A 12,139-nucleotide genomic window follows, 5' to 3' on the forward strand; every position below is an offset into this window, starting at 1 on the left:
CCACATTACATATTAGATACGGGAAACCGAAACCATACCTTAGCCGATTTTCCCAAGCTCCACCGGAGCACTTCCAAATCATTTATCCACAAGCTCTCAAGGCCTCAACACCTCCAAGAACAGATTTTTCACCACCAAACCCTTTCCAAGCTTTTCAAAATCACCAATCAAGCTCCAATATTCACATATACACAACCTAAGCCACAATCATCATACCCACACACAACATCTCAAAACCCAAACATCATAAAAATTACAAATCACACTAGGGTTGAGAATCTTACCACACCCAAGGTCCAAGGAGACAAGATTAACCTTCTCCTTCAAGAGAGTTGGGTCCTATAACATCAAAGAACCCAAAATCTCAACATTTCACCCATAAAACTCGAAAATAAGGGCTGAGATTCGAACAGCAACACGTGGCTTACCTCAAGATTGGTTGTATGGGTTTTGTAGAGCTCTCCGCGGTGAATGCGTGGCCGCAAACGGGGCGGCAATCGGAGCTCTAGATCAAAAGTTATGGTGGTTTGAAGATCAAGTGAGAGAAAGAAGTTGAGAGAGAGTTCTTCCTCCCTTTCTCTCTAATTTCAGCTTGTGTGTGTAACAAATGAGGAGAGAGAGTGCTGAAAACTAGGGTTTTGGTTAAGTTATGTTGGGCCAAGGGCCCACTTTGGGTCCAATTGGCCCAGTTTGGCCCGTTCGGTCCAATCTTGGTCCGAATTCTATGAAATTGGTACCAAAATTCTCGTCTCAATCTCCTCTATCATATTTAGCCACAAAAATCACATTTTGGGCTTTCTAGAATAAATTCTCATTTATGGGTTGATTAGCCGTTAATTAACCGGGTTTTACAGTTAACATAAGATGCAAATTATTGGTTAGGATTTTTCTGAATATTTTTGAAATTGAGAATGGAAAAATAAATAGCTAGGTGTTAAAGCAATGAATAACAAGTAAGAGATGATAAATAATCAAAATAAAAGGCCTTGGTTAGGGAAGAGAATTAGAGTTTCTATCCTTGTTGTCTTTCCCAAGTGTAATAATAAAGGTTCATTGCTCCCACTTAGTTATCCTCTAGCAATTGAAGGAAATTCAAGTGGGCGTCACTAACTCTAGCTCACAAGTCCTAGTCACTTCATGGGGAAGGACTAGAGTTGGTGAGAATTGAGCTAGCCAGCAACTTCCAATGACAGATTAATACTTGGGTATAATAACTCAAGGGGTTCCAATTACTCAACCCCCAACCAAGTTGGGAGCTTTACTCCATTAACATGAATTCCTTTTTCACAGACACATGGTAAGTGTAAATAAAAGACATGATAATTATGAGAAATTAATTAAATTAAAATTGGTACTAAAATAATTAATAAGGATCAAACAAGCAATAAAAATAAACATAAAAATAATTCAATGCATTAATAAAATTCAAGAGTGACAAGATCCAAACATGAATTCAAATTAATCAAATGGAAAAGAGTAATAGAGATATTAGAGAAGGAAACTATAAGGACAATGACTCCAATTGAAGGTAGTAGCAGCTCTCTCAAGATCCAATTCAAAGCAAAACTAAGAATGTCGAAAACCCTACAGAAATAGGTGTTTCTCTCACTAGAACTCAAAACTAATAAAAATCTAAAGTGAAAAGTGTTCAGTCTCAGCTCTATCTCTGCCTCTAGTCTGCATTTTCAGGCTTGAAACTAGGTCCAAATCAGCCCAGAAATCTCCCCCAACAAGTTCTGTTAAGTGCAGCACGTGACGCTCTGTCACGCGGACGTGTCAGTCACACATACGCGTCGCTGAACCTTGCACCTGGCCACACGTATGCGTTAGTCATGCGTACATGTCACTGACAGATGCTCCTGATCACCGCACGCGTCAGCCATGCGTGTGCATTGCTCCTCACTTCTCAAGTCTTTAATTTCTTGTGTTCGTTCCATTTTAACATGCTTCATCTTCATCATATAAGCATTCATGCCCTATAAACCCGAAAACACTTAATAAACACATCACGGCATCGAATGGTAATAAAGGAGAAATAAAAATGAACAATTTTAAGGTCTAGAAAGCATGTTTTCAATCCTAGCACAAAATTAGGAAGGAAACTTAAAACATGCAATGTACATGAATAAGTGTGAGAATAGTTAAAAAAACCCACTCAATTCAGTCCAAATATATCATAAAATAGTGGTGTATCAAATCTCCCCATAGTTAAACATTAGCATGTTCTCATGCTAAGCTCAGGTGAGCCAAAAGAGTGAAGGGAAAATGGTGAGACTTATGCAATGCAATTTATCTATAAGAATGCAACTACATGCTAAATGCTTTTACCTACTTGGTTAAAAGTAAACAAATTCTCCAAGAACAAACATAAACTAGATTCCACTAATTCAAATCTCAAAATAAAGTATAAGTAGACTTGTAAGAAGAAGGCTCATGAAAGCTGGGAACAACGAATCGAGAATCAAACCCTCACTGGAAGTGTATACACTCTAATCACACTAGTGTTTGAGGGTCGATTCTCTCGGCTCTCTACTAATCTTGCTTTCTAAGGCTTGCTCTTCTTCTACCAATCACAAAAATTTAATGCACAAATACACATATCAAGAGGTCTTTTCGAGGGTTGTAATGGGGTTTGGGCCAAGGTTGGAATGTATTTGGTTAAGTAGACTAAAATCCGAATCCTTGATTAACCTAAAGTTCCCACCTAACCTAAGACATTACATGTAATCACAATGCAAAGCCTAGCTACCCATTGACTATTTTTCCACAAATCCATGCACCTTGATATCTTTTGAGTACAAATCATATGCATTAGTTCACTTATTAGCTTTCTATTATTTTTTTGAGTGAGTTAATGCATATGATTAATGTGCTGGATGCATGAACAAGTGCCCAAACTGTTTTCACATTTTCATATAAGAATATAAAATACCCAATTTCCTAACCAAGTAATTCCCAAACTCCCCACACTTAGTTCATATGTACTATCACTAGTCTAAGCTAACCAAGGATTCAAATTAGGGACATTTATTATTTTCCGCTTAATGATGTGCTAGAATAAAGAATAGATGGGGTAAAATAGGCTCAACATTGGGTTGCAAAGGGTAAGGCCATATGGGTATGTGAGCTATAGTAAAACAAGGCCTCAATCACGTAAGTGCATGCATACATCGAGCACTGGAAATATAGAATCAAGCAAGACAAAGGTCACAATTTTAGAGAGATCAACACACACCAAAATGAAACATTGGTTGATAAGATGCAACCAATAAAATAGGTTCAAAATCTCACTGGTTTTGTGTGTTCGAGCTCTAAAACTATGTTCCAAATATAAATTCCTTCAAGCAATGTTCAACAAAAATATTTTTCAAATTAGTAAAATACTTTAAAACAGTGTCGTGTAAAAGAAATTATCACTTCAACCAAGTAGTACCTAAATGCATGTAACTAACTACTCATGCAAGTTATCCTATGTAACACAAGAAAATTAAAGTACTGGTGTTGAGAAAGAGTTGTTACCTTTGGGAGTCAGTTACCAACCTCCCCACACTTAGTGCTTGGCATGGTCCTCCGTGCCATCAGTGATCCGCAAGGTGGGTCTGGAAGTTCCACTTCCAATGGCTAAATGATGGGGGGGCCGGCAGGGGCGCCTCTATTTCATTATCTTGATCGCTCGCCTCGCCATCAATGGAAGTAGAGTCCGAGGTGTCGGGTTCCTTCATAGGTGGGTTAGAACACCCAATGAGATCCTTCAAGTAGTCATAGCAGCGCTTGTTGCGTCGCTCCATCTGCTCAATTCTCTGACCTTGCCGGTTTACCTTCTCAATGAGCTCAAGTAATAACTGGTGGGTGGATAGTGGTGGTGCATATGGTGGGGATGATGGTGGAGCAGAGGATGAAGGGTCGTCGAAGGACGGCTCTTCATTTCAGCTCACAAGTGGCGCTGGAGGCCTTATATATTTCCCATTCGGGACAAATTTGTCATCCCTAGGAATCATGGTCTTCACATCAAAGCCCGAGATGAAACACCCGCTGTAGACACCAAGTCCGTAACCAATGCAGGAAAGGGTAAGTTGCCCACTATTTACACTCGGCCCATACTTTGTCGGATGAGTCGTGGCAAGTTGAGAGGTTTCTCTGTGAGGATGCACCAGAAAAGAATGGCCATGTCGGCAGTAAAAGTGGACTCATGAGTGTTCAAAAATATGTAGTGGGACATGATCTGTGCCCACACTCGAGCCTCTATAGTGAGTGCTTGGGCAAAGATGCTCTTGGGTCGACTCCAGTACTGCCCATAGATCTACTCGTTTTCGGGTTGGGAAATGACTCTATGGACGAGGTTCCAATCAAACTGGAATGTCTGGCACTCAAGCTGTGCCTCTTGATAGGCATCCATCCCATCCGGACTAGGTAAAAGATCAAGTACTTTATGAATAGCACCTTCTGAGATAGGGACTTTCTTTTGGCGCACAAAGACTGATTGAAGGGTAGGCGAGTGACAGTTGGCGTAGAATTCAACTACCCAAGAGAGATTAGCTTCTCGCGGTTGCCTCATTAAGAATCCCCACTGTCTCCTTTCAATGCGAGACACCACAAATTCAACAAAGTGTTCTGGAAGAATGAAGAGGTGCTCATTGTGGTAGTTTTTCTCTACTAATACGGGGAACATCCCCTCACAATAGCGGTTAGTGAATCGTGCGGAGTCCCATGCGAGAAATTCCTTCTCTGTCTTATCAACTCGGATGGTCCTCTTCACCCGCTTAGTAGGTGGATTGAGTTTTGAGGATGGTTGCGCCTTAGCCAGTGCTCTTTTAGTTCCCTTTTTCGCCGGTGTCATGTTAGAAGCCTTCTCTTTTCCACTCTTGATGGCCATCCTAAAAAAGGAAGAAAAAGAAGAAATATTAACCTTAGAGAAATAAATACCGAAAGTAGGAAAGTCCAAGTGATAATGAATGCCAAAGAGAAAGAAGTATGGTAATCAATCCAAGTGTATAGTAGACCCAAAATAGAATGCCAATTGTCAAAGCACACCTCATAACACAAACAGGTTAAGAAATATAAAAAAAATCCACCAAATAAAATTCTAACACCAAAATAAAAATGCAAGAAGAGAAAAGAAGTAAAAAAATTACAAATAACAAAACTAATATACAATTAAAAATAATTAAAATATTCGAATGTAAAGAACAAAAGAAGAAATAAAGAGCAGAAGAAAGTAAGAAAAAGAAACTTTGAAAAGAAGATGAAAAGAGGGAGATAAATAGGAGTAAGAATAAAAAAAGAGGGGTGGGAAGAGAAAAAGAAAATGAAAGGAAATTGGGGCTGGTGGTCCGACGGTGGTGGTGGAGGGGGGAAAGAAAGAAGGAAGAAGTAAAAAGAAAGAAAAGAAAAGAATGAAGAAGAATTAGGATTTGAAGGAGAGAAGAATTGAATGCAGCAGGGGCGGTGCGCTGATTTAAGGGATTCGACGCTTAAGACGCGTACGCGTCGCCCACACATACGCGTGGGTAACCAGAAAACTAAATGACGCGTAAGCGTCAGTCACGCATATGCGTGACTACTCGTCGTGCCAGACGCATGATTCCAGCCTTGAACCGGCACAACTCTTGGGTTTTTGTACCAGAATGTGCTGAATTGACATACGACGCGTGTGCATCGCTCATGTACACACGTGAAAGGATGAAATGGCTCGGTGACACGTACGCATCGGTCACACGTATGCGTGGGTGGATTGTGCGCCAGGCACCCAACCCGCACAGTTCCAGCACAACTCTCGGGCTTTTGTACCAGAAAGCGCCAGCATCCCTACGACGCGTGCGCGTCGATGACGCTTACGCGTGCGATGCTCCTTTTTTTTAGAACAAAAGAGAAATATGCTTATTTGAAAATTGACAAAGACGATTAGTGAAACATATATAAGCAAATAAATAAAATAAAACTATAAAAAAGGAAGATCATACCATGGTGGGTTGCCTTCCACCTAGCACTTTTCTTTAACGTCCTTAAGTTGGACGGTCCATAGGCTCAGTCCTCTTCCCTTGCCGGATCCTTCAAGAGGAAGATCTTCATCTCCTTGTTGTTCTTTACTTTCACACCATGATATAGCTTTAAACGATGGCCATTGACTTTGAATAAGGTAGGGCTTGAGGGGTGACTTAGATAGACAACTCCATACGGTTCAACCTTCTCGACCATGTAGGGTCCATCCCATCTTGACCTCAATTTAACCGACATTAATCTCAACCTTGAGTTATAGAGAAGGGCTTGATCCCCAGCTCTAAACTCTCTTCTCTTGATGTTCTTGTCATGTACCGCCTTCACCTTTTCTTTGTAGAGCCTTGAGTTTTCATACGCTTCTAGCCGAAGGCACTCTAATTCCTCCATTGGTAATTTTCTTTCAATTTTGGCTCCTCCCAATCTTGAGTTGCATTCCTTCATAGCCCAGTAAGCTTTGTGTTCCACCACTACCGGAAGGTGAAAAGCCTTTTTGTAGACTAAGTGGAATGTACTCATGCTGATGGGTGTCTTGTAAACTATCCGATAAGCCCATAGCGCATTTCCAAGCCTAGAGCTCCAGTCCATTTTATGAGGTTTAACAATCTTCTCGAGTATGCGCTTGATCTCTCTATTAGACACCTCGGCTTGGCCATTTCTTTGGAGATAGTAAGCCGTCTCCACCTTGTGAATGATGCCATGTTTCTTCATCAACCCTATCATTCTTCTGTTACAAAAGTGAGACCCTTGATCACTCATGATTGCTTGTGGTGATCCAAAGCGACAAATAATATTATTCCTAACAAAAGAGACAACCACGTTAGCATCATCAGTATGGGTAGGAATTGCTTCCACCCACTTAGAAACATAATCAACAGCCAACAGAATATATAAGAAACCATTTGAGTTTGGAAATGGACCCATGAAGTCAATACCCCAATGATGACAAGTTATCTTAGGCTAGCTTTACTAGCATTTTTACTTGTTTTTATTAGGTTTCATGCACTTTCTTGCACAACAAGTAAGTGATTAGAGTGGAATTTCATCTTTATCTTGATTCAATCAAATATTATTAATTTTGTACAAAATCATGAGATTTATGCAAGAATTAGGTGATTATTATGAATAATACAAAACCTTACGATTTTGGTGAGACTTTGATGGCGTGTTTGATTGATGGCAGTGAAAAGATGATAAAAAAAAGCAAAGAAGAGAGGTGTAGATGAACGCTATGTCTATTTGATGAACGCTATGTTCACAAGTGACGCTGACGTTAGGATTTTGCTAGTAAAGAATTTTATAAAGTCGCGTTGTAGATATAGTTTCTAAACCAACAAAGATCCCTTCGTACAAAAGTTTTGGTTGTCACAAGTAACAAACCCCTAAATAAATTGATAACCGAAGTATTTAAACCTCGGGTCGTCTTCTCAAGGAATTGCAGGGAGGTATGTTCTTATTATTGGTTATGAGTTTGTAAATTGGGGTTTGAGAATGAGGAATGAATATGGCAATTAATTTAAATGGCAATTAAAATAAATAAATACTGTAAAGCAAACCTTTTGGCAAGGTATGAGAAATTGGAAGCCCAGACTTAGTTATTCTTATCAATAATAATGAAAGTTGAATCTTAATTCCTCTTAGTTAACCTTTGCTAAAGTAAAGGAAAGTCAAGGGACTAATTAGTTTGACCTTCGAATCCTATTTATTTCCTAAGAAAAGGTTGGGATTATTGAAGTTCAATTCAATTAGCAAAGATAACAGTTATCAATTATGTTGAGCTAAGATAACTCCTGAGTTACTGATTTCTTAACCAAGACCAAAAGGAAAGGGATTAAATCTATTGGAATAAAAATGTCTTCAGATTGGGAATAATCAATAACATAAATAAAAGAAAGCAATATTAACTGAAATACCTCAAATAACATTAATTCGAAAGAGTAATCTGTAACATAGAAGAATTCATACTAAATTGAAAAGCAAGTAATGAAAAAGGAATATTGAACCTGATAAAAAGATAATCCTCAAAGCAAATAAATCCTAAATCTAAATCCTAATCCAAACGAGAGAGGAGAAAACCTCTCTCCAACTAAACCTAAATCATGGAAAGTGACTAAAATTGGAGACTCTCGCGAATGGATGCATTCCCTCACTTCATAACCTCTGGTCTATGCCTTCTGGACTTGGATTTAGGCCAAAAAAGGCTTCAGAATTCGCTATGAGCATTTTCTGCAATTTTTGGTGCGTGGCCTCTATCACGCGTCCGCGTGGGTTACGCGGTCGCATCAATTGGAGTTTTCCTTGTCGCGCGGTCACGTCAGTCATGCGGCCGCGTCATAGGTGTTCTTCTTTAGACGCGACCGCGTCGCTGCTTCTTCGCTCTTGGCACGCGGTCGCGTCATCCATGCGATCGTGTGGATGCCAGTTTCTCTAAAACTCTGTTTTACGCTTTCCTTCCATTTTTCTATGTTTCCTTTTTCATCCTTTAAGTCATTCCTGCCTTAGAAGATCTGGAACAACTCAACACACCAATCATGGCATCGAATGATAATAAAGGGTAATTAAAATAATTAATTTCAAAGCATAGGAAACATGTTTGTTACAAATATCACATAATAAGGAAGGAAAAATAAAACCATGCAATTAATATGAATAAGTGGGTGAAGGATTGAATAAATCACTCAAATTAAGCACATAATATATCATAAAATATGGGTTTATCAGACGCGTACGCATACAAGGTGTTTACGTGCAGGATGACACTTTGGAGATCCACGCGTACACATGCATGGCGCGCACGTGTGGAAGGAGGATCAGCGTTCACCAACAATGAATGCTACGTTCACTTTGAATGAATTCCTGTGATACTTTCAGAATTGGAATTTGAATTTGGTCACCGACACGCACACGTGCATGACGCGCACGCGTCGATGCGACAAAAGTAGTGGTTGGCGTAAACACGTACATCATGCTGGAGCGCAGAAGTGATATTCTACCATCCAAGAGCACGCGCAAAGGACGCACACGCGTGAGGAGAGTTCATGGTGCGAACGTAGCGTTCAACTAATGAATGCTACCAAGGGACGCGCAAGCATGGATGAGACAGAAGATAGTATCAACGCGCACACACGTGTTACGCTCACGCGTCGATGGTGCAACAAGGCAAGGTACATGCACGCACATAGGACGTTGCAAGTACCGCCTTAATTGACGCGCACACACGTGTTACGCGCACGCGTTGGTTAAGAATTTCTGAAAAGTATTTTCCAGAATAGCGTTGCAAGTACGACCTTAATCGACAAAATTTCCACTATCAAATTAGAATGTGTCACAATTAATAATAAATAATTGGGAGTAGAATCTCAGGTCATTTCCTTAAGAGTTGACACAAGATGCAAATTATTGGTTAAGAGTTTTCTTAATATTTTTGAAATTGAGAACGGAAAAATAAATAGCTAGGTGTTAAAGCAATGAATAACTAGCAAGAGATTATAAATAATTAAAATAAAAGGCCTTGGTTTGTGGAGAGAATTGGAGTTTCTATCCTTGTTATCTTTCCCAAGTGTAATGATAAAGGTTCATTGCTCCCACTTAGTTATCCTCTAGCAATTGAAGGAAAGTCAAGTGGGCGTCACTAACTCTAACTTACAAGTCCTAGTCGCTTCATGGGGAAGGACTATAGTTGGTGAAAATTGAGCTAGCTAGCAACTTCCAATTATAGATTAATACTTGGGTATAACAACTCAAGGGGTTCCAATTACTCAACCCCTAACCAAGTTGGGAGCTTTACTCCATTAACATGAATGCCATTTTCATAGACACATGGTAAGTGTAAATAAAAGACATGATATTTATGAGAAATTAATCAAATCAAAATTGGCACTAACAATAATTAACAAAGAACAAACAAGCAATAAAAATAAACATATAAATAATTCAATGCATTAATAAAATTCAAGAGTGACAAGATCCAAACATGAATTCAAAGCAATCAAATGGAAAAGAGTAATAGAGGTATTAGAGAAGGAAACTGTAAGGACAATGGCTCCAATTAAAGGTAGTTGCAGCTCTCTCAAGATCCAATTCAAAGCAAAACTAAGAATGTCGAAAACCCTAGAGAAATTGGTGTTTCTCTCAATACAATTCAAAACTAATAAAAAACTAAAATGAAAAGTGAAGAGTGTTCAGTCTCAGCTCGATCCCTGCCTCTAGTCTGCATTTTTGGGCTTGAAACTGGGTCCAAATTAGCCCAAAAAATTGCCCCCAGTAAGTTATATTAAGTGCAGCACGTGACGCTCTGTCACACGTACGCGTCGTTGAAAGACGCTCCTGATCACGTGCACGCGTCAGCCATGCGTGCGCATCGCTTCTTGGTTCTCAAGCCTTCAATTTCTTGTGTTCCTTCCATTTTAACATGGTTCATCTTTATCCTGTAAGCCATTCATGCCTTATAAACCTAAAAACACTTAACAAACACATCACGACATCAAATGGTAATAAAGGAGAATTAAAACTTAACAATTTTAAGGCCTATGAAGCATGTTTTCAATCCTAGCACAAAATTAGGAAGAAAATTTAAAAACATGCAATTTACATGAATAAGTGTGAGAATAGTTGACAAAACCCTCTCAATTCAGTCCAAAATATATCATAAAATAGTGGTGTATCAATAACTATAACAACTTAATTAAATAATAAGAAACATAAAAAGACATCAGTTGCATTAAAGAAAATGGAAATTAACAAGAGTTCATAAATATAAAAATGGCTAAAAAAAGAAATTAACAAGAGAAACTAAGAAGATTGAAGGAAATCAACAAGGAAACATAGGAGAAACTAAATCAAAACAAGTAATTAAATCTAAATCTAAGAGAAAACTTAACTAAGAATCCTAATTTCTAGAGAGAAGTGGGAGCTTCTCTCTCCAGAACTAACCTAAAGCATGTTTCCTACACTACCTAATTGCCCCCCTTTATCCTTCTTGATTTCTGCCTCAAATAGTTCAAAATTGAGTTGAATTTGGGCCTCAGTGAGCTTAGAAATTACCCCTAGCATAATGAGGTCACGTGCCGCTTGTTACGTGTACACATCGGTCACGCGTACGCGTCACTTGGCAACTTTCCATATCACGCGTACGTGTCAGTCATGCGTATGCGTCGCCTTGACAAGTTTCTTCTTCATGCATACGCATCGGTCACGCGTACGCGTCGCCTTGAATCTTCCAAATCCTTATTTTCCATAAATTCTCCATCTTGCATGCTTTCCTCTTCATTTTCTTTATCCATTCCATGCCTCTTAACCTTGAAATCACTAAAAAACATATCAAAGCATTGAGTGGAATCAAAAGTGAATTAAATTTAACTAATTATAGGCCTAGAAAGCATGTTTTTAACCATTAAGCACAATTAGGAGAAATTCATAAAACCGTGCTATTTCATTGAATAAATGTGGGATAAGTTGATAAAATCCCCCTAAATTCAACACAAGATAAACTACAAGATTGGGGTTTATCAAACCTCCCCACACTTAAACTAAGCATGTCCTCATGCTAAACCAAGAAAGACAAGAAATAGGTAATAACATTTATCCAATGCAACTATCTAACTGCAAGCTACCTATATGCATCTAGCTATTCTCATTACTAACCATATATATATATGTGTGTGTGTGTGTGTGTGTGTGTGTGTGTGTGTGTGGTCAAAGTGAGTCAAATCTCCAATAAATCATGTATGCACGATCAAGGGCCAAAATAATCATACCAAAACCAAATTCACAATTGAATTGAATTATTTAAAAGAGTTTACAAACTTGCAAGATAAGCAATGATCAAAGATGAACATATGGAATTGAGCAATTGAACCCTCACCGGACGTGTATATGCACTCTAATCACTTAAGTGTTAGGGTTAATCCACTCAATTTCCTCTAATCATGCTTTCTAGAGTTTGTTCTTCATATAACCAATCAACAAATATTTAGTGTACATATGCAAATATCATTAGGGCTTTTCAAGGTTGTAATGGGGCCAAGGTAAGGGTGAGGATATATGTATGGTCAAGTGAGCTATCATTTGAATATTTGACTAACCTAAGTTCTCACCTAACACATACACACACTATGCAATTCTAAAATCAAACTTAGCTACCTAA

At 38.8% G+C, this 12,139-nt stretch overlaps 1 protein-coding gene and 1 long non-coding RNA gene across 2 annotated transcripts in view; both read right to left on the minus strand.

Moving 5' to 3' along the window:
* The window catches only part of LOC127748369 (uncharacterized), a 10,086-nt gene extending 9,745 nt beyond the window's left edge, over positions 1-341 (minus strand). The window contains exons 1-2 of the long non-coding RNA XR_008010403.1: positions 285-341; positions 39-196 (exon numbers count right to left, since the gene is read on the minus strand). This is a non-coding gene — a long non-coding RNA (uncharacterized LOC127748369). The remainder of the gene's footprint in view (positions 1-38; positions 197-284) is intronic.
* Positions 342-6,024: 5,683 nt separating this feature from the next.
* On the minus strand, positions 6,025-6,918 carry LOC107493632 (uncharacterized). Its single transcript, XM_016114696.1, has one exon. The coding sequence runs from the start codon at positions 6,916-6,918 to the stop codon at positions 6,025-6,027; it is 894 nt and encodes a 297-aa protein (XP_015970182.1).
* Between the last annotated feature and the right edge of the window lie 5,221 nt (positions 6,919-12,139).

Source organism: Arachis duranensis, chromosome 6, assembly GCF_000817695.3.
Source record: "Arachis duranensis cultivar V14167 chromosome 6, aradu.V14167.gnm2.J7QH, whole genome shotgun sequence".
NCBI lineage: Eukaryota > Viridiplantae > Streptophyta > Magnoliopsida > Fabales > Fabaceae > Arachis > Arachis duranensis.